The 16,250-nt window shown below is 49.0% G+C and overlaps 7 protein-coding genes across 7 annotated transcripts; 5 read left to right on the top strand and 2 right to left on the bottom strand.

Moving 5' to 3' along the window:
- Window positions 1-52: 52 nt before the first annotated feature.
- CI109_103523 (uncharacterized protein) lies at window positions 53-918 on the top strand (the record flags this gene model as incomplete). Its single annotated transcript, XM_032005721.1, has 4 exons — window positions 53-339; window positions 421-537; window positions 690-723; window positions 799-918. 4 exons carry the CDS (start codon window positions 53-55, stop codon window positions 916-918), a joined length of 558 nt encoding a protein of 185 aa, XP_031859968.1.
- An 861-nt stretch (window positions 919-1,779) lies between these two features.
- CI109_103522 (uncharacterized protein) lies at window positions 1,780-3,482 on the top strand (the record flags this gene model as incomplete). The annotated part of the gene is made up of 4 exons (XM_032005722.2): window positions 1,780-2,223; window positions 2,295-2,317; window positions 2,375-2,438; window positions 2,535-3,482. 4 exons carry the CDS (start codon window positions 1,780-1,782, stop codon window positions 3,480-3,482), a joined length of 1,479 nt encoding a protein of 492 aa, XP_031859969.2.
- An 809-nt stretch (window positions 3,483-4,291) lies between these two features.
- CI109_103521 (uncharacterized protein) lies at window positions 4,292-5,547 on the bottom strand (the record flags this gene model as incomplete). Its single annotated transcript, XM_032005723.1, has 6 exons — window positions 4,292-4,479; window positions 4,543-4,632; window positions 4,706-4,801; window positions 4,872-5,123; window positions 5,181-5,328; window positions 5,404-5,547. 6 exons carry the CDS (start codon window positions 5,545-5,547, stop codon window positions 4,292-4,294), a joined length of 918 nt encoding a protein of 305 aa, XP_031859970.1.
- A 466-nt stretch (window positions 5,548-6,013) lies between these two features.
- CI109_103520 (uncharacterized protein) lies at window positions 6,014-8,701 on the top strand (the record flags this gene model as incomplete). Its single annotated transcript, XM_032005724.1, has 11 exons — window positions 6,014-6,776; window positions 6,837-6,854; window positions 6,914-6,987; window positions 7,045-7,374; window positions 7,430-7,579; window positions 7,636-7,734; window positions 7,788-7,880; window positions 7,934-7,962; window positions 8,014-8,101; window positions 8,154-8,585; window positions 8,642-8,701. The coding sequence occupies 11 exons, from the start codon at window positions 6,014-6,016 to the stop codon at window positions 8,699-8,701; spliced, it is 2,136 nt and encodes a 711-aa protein (XP_031859971.1).
- Window positions 8,702-9,463: 762 nt separating this feature from the next.
- On the top strand, window positions 9,464-10,978 carry CI109_103519 (uncharacterized protein; the record flags this gene model as incomplete). The annotated part of the gene is made up of 7 exons (XM_032005725.1): window positions 9,464-9,631; window positions 9,758-10,072; window positions 10,226-10,306; window positions 10,374-10,392; window positions 10,462-10,595; window positions 10,695-10,780; window positions 10,861-10,978. 7 exons carry the CDS (start codon window positions 9,464-9,466, stop codon window positions 10,976-10,978), a joined length of 921 nt encoding a protein of 306 aa, XP_031859972.1.
- A 346-nt stretch (window positions 10,979-11,324) lies between these two features.
- CI109_103518 (uncharacterized protein) lies at window positions 11,325-12,782 on the top strand (the record flags this gene model as incomplete). Its single annotated transcript, XM_032005726.2, has 6 exons — window positions 11,325-11,519; window positions 11,593-11,745; window positions 11,835-11,850; window positions 12,042-12,478; window positions 12,541-12,630; window positions 12,684-12,782. 6 exons carry the CDS (start codon window positions 11,325-11,327, stop codon window positions 12,780-12,782), a joined length of 990 nt encoding a protein of 329 aa, XP_031859973.2.
- A 260-nt stretch (window positions 12,783-13,042) lies between these two features.
- CI109_103517 (uncharacterized protein) lies at window positions 13,043-15,866 on the bottom strand (the record flags this gene model as incomplete). Its single annotated transcript, XM_032005727.1, has 5 exons — window positions 13,043-13,773; window positions 13,967-14,133; window positions 14,195-14,468; window positions 14,529-15,282; window positions 15,360-15,866. The coding sequence occupies 5 exons, from the start codon at window positions 15,864-15,866 to the stop codon at window positions 13,043-13,045; spliced, it is 2,433 nt and encodes an 810-aa protein (XP_031859974.1).
- Window positions 15,867-16,250: the final 384 nt, after the last annotated feature.

Raw genomic sequence — 16,250 nt, 5'->3', positions numbered from 1 at the left:
GTCACTCATCACGCAGATAGGGTAAGGGTAGACGATCAGATATACACACACGATGTCAGCACCACTTCGATCTACACTCCTCTGTTCTGCTGGACGGGCTCTTCGCTCCTCCACATTGCCATCCAACCCGATAGCTTCGTCGTCGAGATATATCGTCCCTACTTCTCGTGCGTACGCAACAACCCGACCAACGACCACATCTCTTACGATCAAATCGCAACTGAGAGAAAGACGGTGGAACTCCTCAGCGTCGACAGATGGTCAAAGTCCGCGAATCGAAGCTCCTTCAGAGGGGGAGAACACTAAACCTCAGAAAATAGGTCAGATAGAACCGAGATTGTACGTTGACCTCCCCCTTCTTACTCAGTCTAAGGGGATACTCTCGGTAATAGCCATACTGACGTGCTTGCTACATTGTAGACAAATGACATTCACTTGTACGGCGGATGGATGTGGACATCGATCTACGCACGAATTTTCAAAGAGGGCTTATACGAAGGGATTGGTACTTGTTCAATGTCCAGAATGTAAGAACAGGTGAGTGCGGGTCTTTCTCTTTATCAATCGACAAGGAACTGTTCCACCATACGGAGAGTGGTGGATAAGATGCAGCTGTGGGACTCTTGCATCCCTGCAATTTGGTCGTATCGAAAGAGGCACAAGTAGCTGATGATCATCATTGAACATAGACACCTGATAGCAGACCACATAGGATGGTTCAAAGTGAGCTCTCTCGCACCTCTTCCAATGTCATAGGCGGAAATTGGAGCTGACACATATTGTTCTGATCTGTTATAGGAAAGTCTGGAAGGCGGAAAACTCAAGACTGTTGAGGATCTCTTAGCTGCCAAAGGGGAAAAAATCAGGAAGGGCAGGGTGAACTTTGATGGTGATATTGAGCTTGAAGGAGATGAGTAGAGAGTCGTGTACGGTGTACATGGCATGTATAGAAGTCTTTCGTATTTTGACGAACGAAGTCATAGCAACTGACAAGCGCAGTTGTATATGGTGATCGATACTAACGAACTAACGATTGACGACTGACCTGGGTGACAGCTTAGCTCACGATTCCCGTCCCGTCACTTCGCCCGAGGCTTCCTTGTGATCACGAAACCAGCCTTCTGCTGATCATACTTCCCTCTTCAGGCTTCTGCTCAAGGGTCTGTGATCACAGCTCTACCGTAGTGTAGCATACTCACCAACCTCTTAAGCTACTTCGCCAGACTGACAACCTTTCACGCCACGCCCCACTGCCCTTCCTTTCCCGACATACCCCTCCAGCGCGAGCTATGACAGGTCAATGACCCTACCTTTCATGCTCTACCTATGCTCCTTTCGCCTCGCCACCCTGTATGTACAATAGGATGGCATTATAACCCTTTCAAGAGGTTACCCGTCCCACCCTAAAGCAAACCATTCACGACTATCCCCTCGTCCTTCAATCATCATCAAAACGCTAACATACATAAGCAAGTCTCCAAAGCTGGTAAGTGTTGGCACCTGATCGTTTAACGAGGTTCAAAGAAGTACTTCGTCCCGCTTGATGTGGTTAATTCGACATTGATCGACACAAATCTCGTTCTGTTCTGTACCCGTATTGACACAACGAGCTTCTCAGTATACACCAAACTCGCTCAAGAAACAGTACACCTTGAGCCATTACTTACGCGACGACACAAAATATCACCTCTGGAAGAAAGAAAAATAGCAGATCATACATAAAGCTACGTGGCACATTGTAGGTTTGGCACGAACCACAATTTGCTTGTCGATCGGTCCATGCGATTCACCCAACCTACATCTCTGTACAAATCGACCATCACCTCCAACATCACCAGCAAAAGATCCGCTACGCCCACTCCACTCTTTCGTCAGGTCGAGAAGAGAGATTTGAAAAAGAAGGAAGAGGAAAATAGATTATTACAAGACGGATTGGCGATTTGTCTTCTTGGTTATTCTTTACAGACACAAGCTCAGAGTCAAGCACAAGCACAGGACATACAAAAGAGGGAAGTGACGATTGAAGACGTTCGAGAGACCAAGAAACAGAAACTTGACGTCGAGATACAGTCACAAACACATACACACCAAAAAGAAGAAGAAGAAGTAGAGAGGACATCCTCCTTGGATAACGTTACTGGCAAAGTCAGAAGGAGATTTGAATTCGACGAGATGTACGATCTGGCTTATGAAGAAGAGGTGAGACAGCAAGCTGTCATGGCGGTGAGTGGGGACAAAGTCCAATGCTGGAATGTCGGCTGGGAGGCTGATTTCGTGGGTCCACTCGCTCACAGGAGGTGTTGCCGGACGCAGAGATGTGAGTGTAGTGAGCTTCCTTGATGAGTTTGCACTGATCCGCCGACTGTTGTTGCAGGTGGAGAAAATGGGAGAAGACTGAAGCGCCGCTTCGACAAGGACGAGGGTGGTATCCCACACTTGTGAGTGGTGACGGGTCGTCTCCACGCCAACGACGGTGCAGCGACATACCAACCGAGTATGATAGGCGCTGACGTCGAATTCGTTGCCGTACACAGGACCGCCACTTCCTCGAACTGCTCGTCATTTCAGAGATACACTGTCTCTCTCACCCACTCTCGACCTCTGCCAACCCCACTCAAGCAGATAGGATCCATCGTCATGCATCGCGTGTCAGACGGGTTGCGTGTGAGAGGATCGGAACGGAGAGATTACACGCTTATTGTGAGAGGGTGAAAGAGGCCTTTGAGGCATATATGATGGGTGGTTGGCAACATCATTTGGTACAGCGTCAACACGATGACCAGGAACAAGACCATTGTGGTGGGGAAGGGGAAGGAGAAGAAGAAGGAGAGGTAATCGATCAAGGGATGGTTGGGCATGCTACGGGACAAGGCGAAATGGCTGGAAAGATTGCTATGCACGGATTAGGAGTGGAGATTGAGCATGATGAAAGCTTGGATGAGAGTGCAGACCAGCTCGAGGCAAACGTGAAGGTGGATGAAGTGGATGAGATAGCGGAAGAAGAGGAAGAGACTCGAGGGAGGAGCTTGGAACGAGGTGAAGGAAGCACCAAGAGACTTGAGAGAGCTCCGAGTCCGTCAAGCGGTACAACAGTTGTACCACTGCCTCCAAGCGGCGAGGAACGAACACCAACGACCGCTTTCGACGGTCTTCTTGACATCAAATCGACGTCGCACGCTATCGTATTCAGAGACGACGAAGACGACCTAACCGAACTGAAAGATGTCCAGCTCGACGACACGCGAAGCGAGACTGCCAACATGTCATCGGAGTCAGAGGACGAAGACGGAGCTCAATCAATCCAAGCTACATTCGGTTCTTCAATGAGTATTGACTCTACCGCCACTGAGAGATCTTCGTTCAAGTCAAATGGGAGTAGTGGGATGGATATCGATCTAGAGGAGAGAGTGACGTACTCGACCTTGGTAAGCGGTGGTCGTCCGAAGTTAGCGCTCAGCTCGGTGGGTATTGTCATACTCTGACCTTCACCAGAGTTCAGAGGCTGACGGTCCATAAAGTGAAATGATTGTACAGTGGTCGCATCAGGTCGGATAGACGACGCAGGCTGTTTCTTGCGCCCGAAATTATGTGCATCAGCTTAAAAAAAAATGTGAATAAGATAAGATAGGTCTACTCGATACGTGAATCAGCGAACTGGAACGGAAAGGATGGAAGGATATGTATTAGATCTGTGTCGTACTCAAACTCAATGCAACGCGTTGCTCGCTATCTCTAGCATAGGAAGGCGTTATGGTCGAGACGGATCTTATCGACCGGACGAGATCTACTGTGGAGTAGCGAGACGCATAAGCTAATTTGACAACAGGCATATCGTTTGATGATTCATCTAGCTACCCTGGTGTGATCTCTCTCATACAGTACTGAAACACCGAGTTCGAGTTCGTGGACTCGATTCCTAGTGCTCTGTTGGCGAGACCACTGTCTGAGCGCCGCTCCCGTGCTCCTAGATTAGGATTTGGATATACATTTGGATCGGTCATTGGCAGAGAGGTATGAGAATGAAGTCGCTGCCCTGAATATCTGGCAAAGCAGCTAGCGTATAGCCCACTTGTCATCGCAAACATCGCTGTCAGGATCTGGTAAATTGCTTAGCAAACAAAAAAAGTGCAATTTTGGTCTGAGCGATCGTACAGCCAGCCGTTGCTGGGTGATCGTAGCACTCGCCGTTTTCTACAATACAACCGGTGCATCGCCAAAAGTCCACTCGCTCTATTCGCAGAATACCAAAGTATACAGTTCCTTCCATGACCCTTGCTGTATCAGAACACTTCTACCTGCCCAATGTTAAGCCTTCCATCGCCGACCCATCTGTCACTGCAGCTGGTCTCGGAGTAGAAGCTGACAGGGTCCTACTCCCCAATGCTGGAGTTCGGAGACCGAGACCAGGACCGGAGAGGTCGTCGAACTTGGTCGATGGGTTGGGTGGATTGGGTATCAGAGCTCTAAAGGCTTTTCGAACTACAGAGCCGACAAAGAATCAGCTGCCACACGATATGACGATGTGCGTTGGGGTGGACTTACCTCGTTTGATGAAAGCGAAGAGATCACGATCAGAGTTGAGTTGGCGAACTAGTTCCGGTAAAGTTGGTAATGGTGGATCACAGTTCGGTGCTACGGAGCAGTTAACTCATGTCAGCCACCCAATCGCTGACCTGAACGTGTTGATGATTGTATTACTACTCACCTGAATATTCGTGCTTTGAAACATCGACGAGAACGCAGAACTCTCGTGCTGGATCACTTGGATCGATCAACGTAAATCGCATGAGAAGGACATCCTCTGCAAGAACAACATGGACATGTCAGTTTAACAAATGGTCGTCTGGTCACTCTGCCAATATGATACGCACCTTTGATGCCTTCAACCTTCCAGCCCATCGTCTCCTCCAATTCCTTCAATTCCCATCCGTCTCTGCCCTTCATCTCATCTAACACCTTCCCTTGTCTCTCTTTCTCAGTTCTTTCCGTCTTCACCTCCTTCCTCAATGTTTGCAGTTCTGATTCAAGCGCCGACGATTGTTCTTTAGTCTTTGCGAGATTGGATTGAAGGTGAGACAGGGAAGATGTAAGGTCGGCAAGTGTATGTCGTTCAGATTCGAGCGCTACAAAAATATCAGCATATGGCCAATCGAGCATCGTTCAGTCAGGCAAAGACTTACTAGCCAACATGTCTCCTTCCCTTTCTCGCTCGTGTTGTATACGTCTTTCCATCTCCTCTGTCTCGGCTCTCAAGTCTCGAACAGCAGCAACATGGTCTGTCGCTCTCGCTGCTATCTCGGTTTTGGCAGCAAGTGTATATGCGTCGATCTGAAAGTGGGTCAAAGGTCAGCTGTATTGAAGCTCGTCGTCGAGGAAGTCCTAGCTGACGGACCAGATACTCACGGCGTTGAGGAAAGCTTCGACATGTTTTTGGAATGGCTCCCATTGTAGATCCAATGACGGTGTAGCGGATTTGGACGTGCTAGCGTCAAGGATAGCGTGGAGCGATATAGGTCGCGGAGGAGCGAGGTAGGCTGTTGGCGGCATGGTCAGTGGGATGTATGACAGCTATGCTTCGACTGAACAAGCTGTTGTTGAGAAAGATGATTGAACAGTACTTTTGCAGTCGCGTGTGTTTGGTTCCTGCTCGTTTGTTGATTCGCGTCAGAGTGAGAGGAGAGGAATGTGGCGGTATGGTGTATTATTTTCCCCCTTGATTTCATTCCATTTTATCCCATCACATCCTCTGTCGGAACCAAATAAGACAGTCGCGTAACAGTCGTCACTCAACTTTAAATCGAGAATAGGAATCAGGAAAACACAACAACACTCTATAGATAAATACGTTGACTGATCATCATCACCACCATCTCTGTCTCTCATCTGAATCACATCGACTTCATCTCTCACATATCCTTAGGCCACAGTAGTATCCTCATCACCCCTCCCCTTCTGACCAATCGAAACAAACACTTCCCCCTTTCCTGCGTCCACAGCTCATTCACCCACCAAGATGTTCTCACGCGTCTTGAAATCAACAAACCAGCAACAAGCTCCTGCAGCTCAACCTCCTTCAACCCCGACCAAATCCTCATCCCGATCCTCTCACGTCAAGGCTCAATCAACCTCTGCTCAACCCTCTCCATCCAAGATCCCTGTCCCATCTAACCCTACCTCTCGATCGTCCTTCTTGCACGGTAGCAAGGAGAACCAACCTGCACCGCCTAGCGCGGGTGGCCAACCACCTGCCTCATCAACCAACCCTTCCGAACGATCAAACTATCTCTCTTTCCTCTTCTCGCAAAGCCAACAAGGTGCTCCAACCACCCCAGTCAAAGTCAACAAGACTGCACCGGCACCCGTCGCACCCAATCCAGGTTACGCACATCACGGTCAAGCGGTCCAAGCGCAGCGAGATGAGAAACCCCTTCCCACACCTGCACAATCTCAACGAAGCGCCTATGTCCCAGAGTCAGACGATATCCACATGCAGACTATGAAGAACACGATCAATCCCGCTATGCTCAAGCAACTCGCCCAAGCTCCAGCGCCCGCTCCTGCTCCTGCTCCTGCTCCCCCACAAGCTCTCAAGGCTCAGGGTGCTGCGAACCCTTACGCGATCCAGAGAGGTGGCCACGCGTACACCTCGGAAGACGTGCACATGAAGACTCAGAAGATTGAGACAAGGGTAGAGAAGGAGAGAGGACTACAACTTTGGGAGAGAGAGCTGTTGGAGAACCCCGACATGCGAAGGAAGGCTACAGTTGCGCAGATCTGTGAGTGGTCCAATTACACGCTCACGAGCGAGCAATATTACTGACAAAGATCTGTCCCAGACTTCTTGGACTACTACTGTAAGTCAAGACCGCAATATATATCTATGCCCCGTTGCTGACACGCTCAAATTCACCAGTTGACCTTCTTGGCTACCTTGCAAACCGAAAGAAGCGTCTTGAGACCTTCAAGGCCGACACTACTCAGCGTCAGGTACGTCCCTACCTGTGAAAGCAAGTGTAAACTCTGTTAACTAACTTCCTCACACAGGTGACTGGGCCCGAGTACACCAAGGAGTTATCTTCATACAACGGTCGAGAACGAGTCCTCCTTCGAAAGCGACGAACAAAGCTGCGTGTCAACCAATTCCACATCATCGCTCAAGTTGGTCAAGGTGGTTATGGTTCCGTTTACCTCGCTCGTAAGGCCGATACCAACGAGGTCTGCGCCCTCAAGAAGATGCGCAAAGGTACTCTGGCAAAAATGGACGAGGTCAAGCACGTGCTTGTTGAGCGAGATATCTTGACAGCGGTCAAAACTCCTTGGTTGGTCAGATTGTTGTATGCCTTCCAGGACACTGAGCATGTCTACCTTGCGATGGTGAGTGAACGAGATGAGGGCTCTGCGCAGTAGGTGATCACTGACAAATGTATAGGAATACGTTCCTGGTGGTGATTTCCGAACTCTCCTCAACAACTCTGGTGTCCTCAAGGAAGAGCATGCGAGGTTCTATGCCGCGGAGATGTTTGCTGGTGTCAACGAGTTACACAAACTCGGTTACATTCATCGTGATTTGAAACCTGAGGTGAGTTTCAGGGCATACCGAAGAGTGGTCGAAGCTCACTGGTTTGCACCCATCAGAACTTCTTGGTCGACGGTACCGGACACGTCAAATTGACTGACTTCGGTCTCGCCACCGGTGCCCTCAACCCTCAAAAGATCGAGGAGATGAAGCAGAAAGTAGGTAGCTGGATGCATGTCTCGAGATCGAATCTGACATGTGTTGCGAATAGCTCGATCAAGTCAAGGATGAGAACCTCGTCTTCAGGAGTACTCTCGAAAGGAGGACAATTTACCGAAGTATAAGGATGACTGAACCCCGTTATGTCAGTTCATGCGTCAATTTGACAGTGCAAACACTGACACGTGTACTTCACAGGCCGATTCGGTTGTTGGATCTCCTGACTAGTGAGTATGACGTGGCTATGTACGGTTATGTCATGCTAAACCTCCACGTAGCATGCCTCCAGAGGTGCTTCGAGGAAAAACATACACCTATTCCGCTGACTACTGGTCTCTTGGATGTATTCTCTTCGAGTTCCTCTGTGTGAGTTTCTCGGATCGCACGGGAGAGATCTTAAGCTCACACCCGATCGTAGGGCTTCCCTCCTTTCTCTGGATCGACTCCCGAGGAGACCTGGGCGAACTTGAAGAACTGGACACGAGTGCTTCGTCGACCAGTCTACGAACGACCCGAAGATCTCATCTTCAACCTTTCAGATGTTGCATGGGATGCTGTCACCCGCCTCATCGCTCACCCCAAAGACCGAATTGCCTCACTGCAAGACGTCCAGTCTTTACCTTTCTTTGCACCTCTTCCATTCGGTAGCTTGAGACAAATCGAAGCTCCTTTCGTCCCCGTTCTCGACGGAGAGACGGACGTTGGATACTTTGACAGCTTTGAGAGCGCAGAGGATATGGCCAAGTATGCGGAAGTCTTCAAGAAGCAGAGGGATGTCGAGGCCGTTGAAGAGAAGGGTATTGGAAACAGGAATAACTGGGTCGGATTCACTTTCGGAAGGAATGCCAATGTGAGTTGACGGCAAAACCCGTTGTTGAGGCCGTGGTGCTAATGAGGTCGGCGTAGGTTGCTATCCCTCAAAGAGGTATCAAGCCGGAAGGCGAGGCTTTACAGACCATCTTCTGAGCGTTCCGTACAATCTCTTCTTTTCCCTCACCCCACACCATACCCTCCCTTTTCATGTCGATTATAACGGCAGATTGTTTGTAAACCACTTCGATAGTTAGCGGCTGGGTTCCCATGTATAGAATAGGTCGATTGATGTTGCCTCCTTTGCGTCATTGATACAGTGTACTCAAGAGGGAAAGGGGAAACCGAACAGACAGTGGCCGTGCGCGGCTTCTTTGTTTCATGTGTACACCTGGTCAATGAGACTTTCACGGAGGTGATAGGGAAGAAGAACAGTCCACACTTGAAGCTAAAGGGTGCCAGAGCCGAACACAGAGTAACATCATTTACGCGCCTGTAACACCAACATGACGGATTCTTTGTCGGTATGTCACCGGATAATCACCCAGGCACAAGAACGATTGAAGGTGGATAACCTTAATCGGTGAAATGTTCTGTAACGAGTCGCATTGAACGTGAATGATTTTGTATCTGAGTTTGTTTGGAGAAGCGGGGAGAAGGGAATGTTTATGCTCGTGTTTGTTCTGACTGGTGTTGTTGTTGTTGTTGTTGTTGTTGCTGAATCGCTGTTGATACCAGGTGAGAGAATGATTCGGTCCATGCATATTGAATGGTCCATGTTCTCTCCTCATTCCATTCATCAACATACATAACTCGCTACCTTTGAGAATCACTTGTTTGCTGGTCTCGACCCACTTTCTTTTTGAATAACCTTCTTTGTCGCGTACTATACATACACCCCACCTCTCTGTCCACATCATGCCGTCTACGTCCTCTCTTTTAGTCTCGTCGATATCGATCTTGGCCCTTCTCCTTGTACGACAAGTCCAAGCCGACAACGCGTTTGCGGGTTGTGCAATCTTCGATTCGGATATGAACCAATGGACATCCGCAGGGGTTGATCAAACTACACCGACAGACTGTTCGGTGAGTTTGCCATGACATATGAGCCGCCATGGGGACGTCTCCCTTGCCCTGGCAGGTTTGACGTAGTCTCAGCTTGCTGTTCGCTAAATCATACAACTTTCCCCTGGTTCTGTCCTTGTCTGGCAGACTTACTGCGGATCACAATCCTACACTTATGCAGGATACATAACGACCGAAACCGATGGTCCTCAGAACTGTTATTGTTCAAACTTGTACCCTGTAACCAGCCTTATCGAGCAAGGCGCCGTCGGTTCTTGTCCACCTAATGACGACGTGGACATCCGAGTAACATCGACAAGTTTCGACCTACAAGGCTGTTTCGCAGCTGAAGGTACGGAGTTTGATGCCGATGATGGGAATGAGGCGTTTGTTGTTGGTGGTCCGAAAGAGTGTTTCTCAGGATGTAGATCTGAATTCAGAGCCGTCTTCTATCAAGATGAAGTGAGTGATGTTTTCGCATTCGAATACTACATATACAGTATCCCGTGTCACTTTGCTTGTACATCAAACATCGATTATTATCGAGGCCAACGTCATTGTCATTGTGAAAAAGGGCCAAGAGCTGATCTCTAGTTCTTACTTTGCTCGTCATAGACTACGAATTACAAATGTCGTTGTGCTGCTGGTTTCACTAGTTTAGGACAGTTTACCACTTGTAGTGCCAACACATACTGGGTGAGTTCGAGTCTGTTGTGTCTACACCTGTTATGGACTTGCACTGATGATTACCTGCATGATATAGCTATACGCCCATAGTCCTGGTTTGTGTTTCTATTTGGTTTAGTTACCCCTTCCCGCGCACACGCTGATGAGAGATCCCTATATGACAGAGGCCCAAGCATCAGGTCTATCTAGACGTCAATACTTACGATCCCTCCGCCAATCGCAAAAACAAACGAGAGAGATCTACTGTCCTAGTCGATTCACACCATGTAACATACCAGGCTCAACAACAGATTATGAGGTCAGTCGCCGCGCGACTCAAAGCAGCGATGCCAAGCTGCTGCACTTGCACTGTACTTGAAAGCAAGATTGATGACCTGACTACGTGTTTTTGTGATAGTGCCTCGACATCATGTCTGACCTGGAAGCGTGCGGAGGTTGTCTCAGCGGAGAATATCGTAACGTCACATCCACAATCGGTGAAGAGTGAGTAAAATTCCCAGTCCAGAAATATTGAAACGCAGTGATAACTTACACAGACTGACCATCCCATTTTTCATTCGCAGCTGTATTGAAACAGCGATCGGCGCCAAATTCGGAGCGACGAGCTGTGTCAATGGTCAATGCGTTTCATCAGCTTGTAAAGCCGGATACAACCTTGTTGGGGGGAAGTGTGTACAGTAGTCGGAGGGAATCCACCTTAAAGTGGCAGACTGTTCACAGCGCTGTCACTGTACCGGTGGTCGGTGACGAATTTTCAAACTATCTTTCTCTCTTTCACTTTTAGGTTGGCTTTTACAGACATTTTTACGGGTTTGGTTCCAGGTCACCTTGTGTCGTGATGCATCAGTATAAATTCTGAGAAATTATTAAATGACGATCAAAGTAGCCCACCGCGAGAAAGTCTATTCATGTATCGGCAGCTGTTCCAATCGTCACGACAAGACACTTGCTCACAATACATCATTCCGACGAATCGCTTCTTCATTTGTTGTTCCAACGACAACAAGCAAACACCCATAGCTACGCCATGCCAATCGACGTTGAGACTATCATGCAGAACCCCGGACTTGTCGCCTCCGGTGGGCCATTCGTAGCTCGAACGGTCAAGGGACCTGGAAAGTTAGCGGCAATCCGCTCACGTCACTCACGTCCCTACTCTTATGCGACCCTCGATAACGGGGAAATATTCTTCACACATTTTAACTCACCTAATCATTATACGGTAAGACTGTCCTACCTGGCGTGGAGAGGTGACTGCTAACAAGTAACATGTCTGGTCATGGCCGCTGTCCCAGGTGACGAGATCCGACCTCTGCCGAGCATTCATTGATAGCGTCAATACCTTCTTATTGTACTTGACACTCGATGAGCAGGTGCAAGCTAGGTCAGCGCAGGGTAACAATACGTACCTAGTTGAACTGCCAGAGATCCAACGAAGGAGAATCAAGGTCAGTCAACTTCAAACGTGTGTAATGACATATGTATTGAGCTTACATACTGTACGGTTCTTTTCTTCGATGCTTGTCGCCATTTATAGTGGGGCACCCTGTTGTGTGAGTCTGAGCTTGCACACCACCAAAACCTTCCATTCTGCCAGTGAACATTGTTGCCATTTCCGTCTCCATCTCCATGTCGTCCGTCAATGGTCTTAAGGTCAATGAATGACCAGATTCCCGAGGTCTGTAACTTGTGAAAAGGATTGATGAACTGATTTTTTTCTTTTTTTGGACTGGGATAACGTCAGTGGAGATAAATGTCGCTATTACAATCCTCGCCGAATGTGAATTGAAAGCAATGCTAGTCTCAGATTGGGCTCCGATAGAAAACCCAATCTCCTTTGATGATTTAAGATATTTCCACCCTGATATCAGATTCGACCTCCCCTATGAGCAACTGACTGCTCATTTCATATTGGCCGCCGTTCAAGTCCTCGATACCAACCTCGTCGAATTGAACCAGAAATACACCAGTTTGGTCCAGTCATTTGGAATTAAACTCGGTACCATCGAGAACGAGACCGTTCCACCTTTTCCTTCCTTCTATCAGAAGGTCGTGGCAGACCCCGTGCCGTCGCCGCCCCACCCACAAGCTACTGAGGTCACGATAGCACCGGTGCAAAGTCGACATAGCTCGCCATCTTTTGCATCTGCGGGTGAGGACGGCGGTGAGGAGAGCGCTCCAGTACGTATGGCGTCTGCGCGTTGTTGGCAAATGGCTTGGCTGATGTTTAAGTGAAACGGCAGTCCAACGAGATACATACACCTCCCGAAGGTGAGAGCCGCAGTCATCCGACAAACCCGGCAAATAAGACTCAGAAAAACCGCAAATCGATCGTGAGTAATGTGTTTGGCACCATGATCTGGTCCGACCTGATTTGTGTTTGCAGAAGGAAAACCAAAACGAGTGTGGAAAGAAAGGCTTCTTAAGCAGAGTTGTTGAACAGGTTTTACACCTCAATGGAAACAAGGAGCGAATCGTGCGATGAACGTGACGTCTTGTTTCGGCTGTGTATTTGTAAAGTATGAGGGAGCACATGATTTGTTGTACTACCAGCCTGTCTGAAGACAGGCGATCATCTGGTGTAGTCTATGTAATTTGACGCAATACTTCCTGTTGATGACTTTGCCTGACCGAATGTCAGCCTGTAAATATATGCATAGTGATGGGAAATCGCATAGGCCCCAAGTTTGCCGGCTCATCAGTGAACGTACTGTACAACATGAAATGACTACGATCATCTTCCGCTCAGACTCCGGCAAGAGCCCTTCTCCATCCCTCTCCCTCGTTCATCAACACTCTTCCCACTTCCCCTACTTCCATCCCCAACGCCACTTTCCTCTCGTCCACTCCCTTATAGCCCTCCATCGAGCAGACCAGCGCATGCGAGCTTATCAAACTACTTAACACCAGTGCCAACTCCGAGTTCGATAACAATACATCTCCTCCCCCGGCACCTGCACCCGCACCCGCTGTCGAGGTCGGATCAAATACCAAAGATCTCGAAAGAGCATCATGATCTGATCTAACGTTTCTCCAAGCGATCTCTGGTATCCCTTCTCTTCTCACGCAGCGTACAAGGGCTGCCAACATCATTTTCTGTTGTATTGAACATCCTCCTATGAACTTCGCCACGGGCGACGAAGACATGGCTTGCAAGACCGCATGCATTTCCTTCGCAGTGACAGGATGTGGTTCGCCAGGTCTGTTCCCGTTCGAAGGTACCAGTCCTCCAGTCGTAGTCGGCAGAGGTTTGTTCTTGTTTTCAAGAGCGACTTCGACAGCTCTTCGACATGCGTCGAGGACACGTCGAGCATCACCGTTCGTTCCGGCCATTTTGACAGCGGCGAGACCTATGGCGTCGGGAAGAAGGACTTTAGGATCGGCAGACGGTGTGAGGGGATGTGAGATTAGTCGAGACTGGACGATCGAAATGAGTGCAGCTCGATCGTAAGGCTGAAATAAGATCGTTTGGAGACCTGACGTAAAGACGAAAGCGTCAGTGTTCGTGCTACAAGAACAAATATGTGGCGGAGGATGCAGTTGAGAGGAGTGGAGAGTGTTGGCTTGAGAGCAGAACTGGAAGAAGCAACTAGTCCACAGCATATCGACGCAACTAGGGCGATTACTGAAGGATTTGGCAGATCTGCGGTAACTGGGCCGGACACTCACCGATTCTCGACTTGATCTTTGCTGCAAGATGTTGAGGCAAGTCCATCCTGTTCGCCACAGCAATGACGAACAACTGTGAATCTCGCATCGTCGGCCAGTTGAAGAAATTGTAAACGACATCTTGTTTCGCTGTGAGCAGTTGGTCCAGCTCATCCATAAGTACGACACTAAACGCGCTCCCCATCAGCTTTCCTGCGGCTCCCTTGAGGGGATCTTATGGCAACTCACAAGGTATGTCCTCTTGGACCTCTGACTCCTCCGCCAACTTTTCGCCCAAAATGCCCCTCTAACCCTCGCAATGCCGTCTTTGCGCTAACACCTTTAGCACCGCTGATCGCCTCCCACAGAACTGTGTAGGCATGTTGCGGACTGGGGATCTTGAGACCGTTGATCTCGACATATGAGAAAGGTGGGAGTTCGCCGTCTTCGGCTTTTCGTTTGAGCTCCTTGACGACGGCGTGAACGGTGGCTGTCTTTCCAGTCCCAGGAACTCCTGCGATATCTACGAGACCGGGAAGTCAGCTGTGAGGAACGCCAAGAATAGATTCGTGAAAGCACGCACAAAGACATCCCCCACCACCGCTCTCAACACCTTCCTCCACCTTACCCAACACATCTACAAACTCCTCTTCTCTGCACGGCAGACTCTCCGGTGTCGCACCAACGTGTAATAGTCTCAAAGCCCTCTCATAGGGATCCACCGGTAATTGCTCGGGCGATAAGATCGACGACGGTAGATTCGAAGTAGAAGATGTAGGATGTGGCATTCGTTTCCCTTTGAGTGGAGGACGCCCTTTTATAGGTCTTGATTTTGGGTCAGGTTTCACTCGTTTTCCTCCTCTAGCTGCTTTGCGTCCAGCGGTAGTAGTCGGCCGTTTTCGCTTGGAGGGAGGTTCAAACGTCTCTTCCTCATCTACGTCCATCGCCAGCTCATCTTCACTTTCTTCCCCATCATTCATTTCCGCTTCACTCCCTTCATCCTCATCGCTCGGCGCTTCATCATCACTCGCTACGAGATGAGAGATCTCCGTCGGTCCTTTCACCTTCCACCCATATCCCTTCTTACCACCTTCTCTCCAGTCGTCAATATCGACTCGCCACGCTTTTCCGCCCTTGGCGAACTTGTCGAAGGCTCGATGACACCAGTATACACCTTGACGGATATACGACCATCCTTTCACTTTGGACTTGGTCTCGGGAAATTGTTCTCGATAGAACGCTTTGGAGTAGATTGGGATGGTACGTAAGAGGAAATGAATGGGTATGTGCGAGGTGACAGGTCGGGAGAGGGCAGAAGCGGCAAGTAGAACTTCGTTCTGTGGTGTACAGCAGAGATCGTCAGCCGCTTTTATGTATGCCAATGATCAAATGCACAGGTGACAACTCCACGCACCTCGTCAACTTGGACATTCTTCATGATCCCAGGTAAATCCTGTTTCCTAAAAGCCCAATGGATCTCCGCCATCATTTTCGGTCCTCTCTCTCCTTCTTCCTCTTCCTCCTCACGCTGCTCTTGTTCCCCATCTTCATCCTCTGCATTCTCCCCGTCTTCCGGCTCTTCCCATAGTCCAATTAACACGCCCACACCTTCATCTCCTCCTTCAACAGCGACCAACACCCCGTCGCCTACTGTGAATCGACTTTCTTCATCTCCTTTTCCAGCTCGAACTTTACCTCCCTTCGTGGTGGGTGTCTGAGTTCCTCCTGTACGTGATACGATACGAGAAAAGGAATTGTATCGCGTCGAACTTGTAGAAGTGGAACTTGAAGGGAGAGGAGCAGATGTCCATGCGTATGTGGTATTGGGTTGATGGGCGCGAGAGTGAGAAGATGCATGAGGTGTGGGAGTAAATATAGTTCCTCGCGTAGACCGCCGAGGTGTTGATGGTGCTATCACCATGACGAGCGCTCGGGAAGTGCAAAACGGGGTATATGGAATAGTTATAACTGACTGAAATGGTAGAAGTGTAAAGTCTCGTTCATGTTGCTTTTCAACGTCCAAATCTCGGTCGCGTCTTCGCGTTTTGCCTCCGACGGAAATTGCCCCTTGACTAAATACCTATCATTCCAGCCAGTCTGCTTCCAATGCACTACTGATACCCACACCACTGTATACTTCTCAAGCATTCTGCATGGGGTATATCTAAGCTAGAAATCAAGCAAGCAAATTGGCATATCCACAATATGGTATCAAGAGGTAACCTCATCAACCTGCCGAACTGTCTCCGCCACGATACCAAAGCGTATCAGTCAGGCGTCGGTTAGGCAAGTTATGACGATTCCA

This window comes from Kwoniella shandongensis, chromosome 6, assembly GCF_008629635.2.
Source record: "Kwoniella shandongensis chromosome 6, complete sequence".
In the NCBI taxonomy this organism is placed as follows: Eukaryota; Fungi; Basidiomycota; class Tremellomycetes; order Tremellales; family Cryptococcaceae; genus Kwoniella; species Kwoniella shandongensis.
The sequence above is the reverse complement of the archived record's forward strand: the minus strand, read 5'-3'. Positions and strand labels throughout refer to the sequence as shown.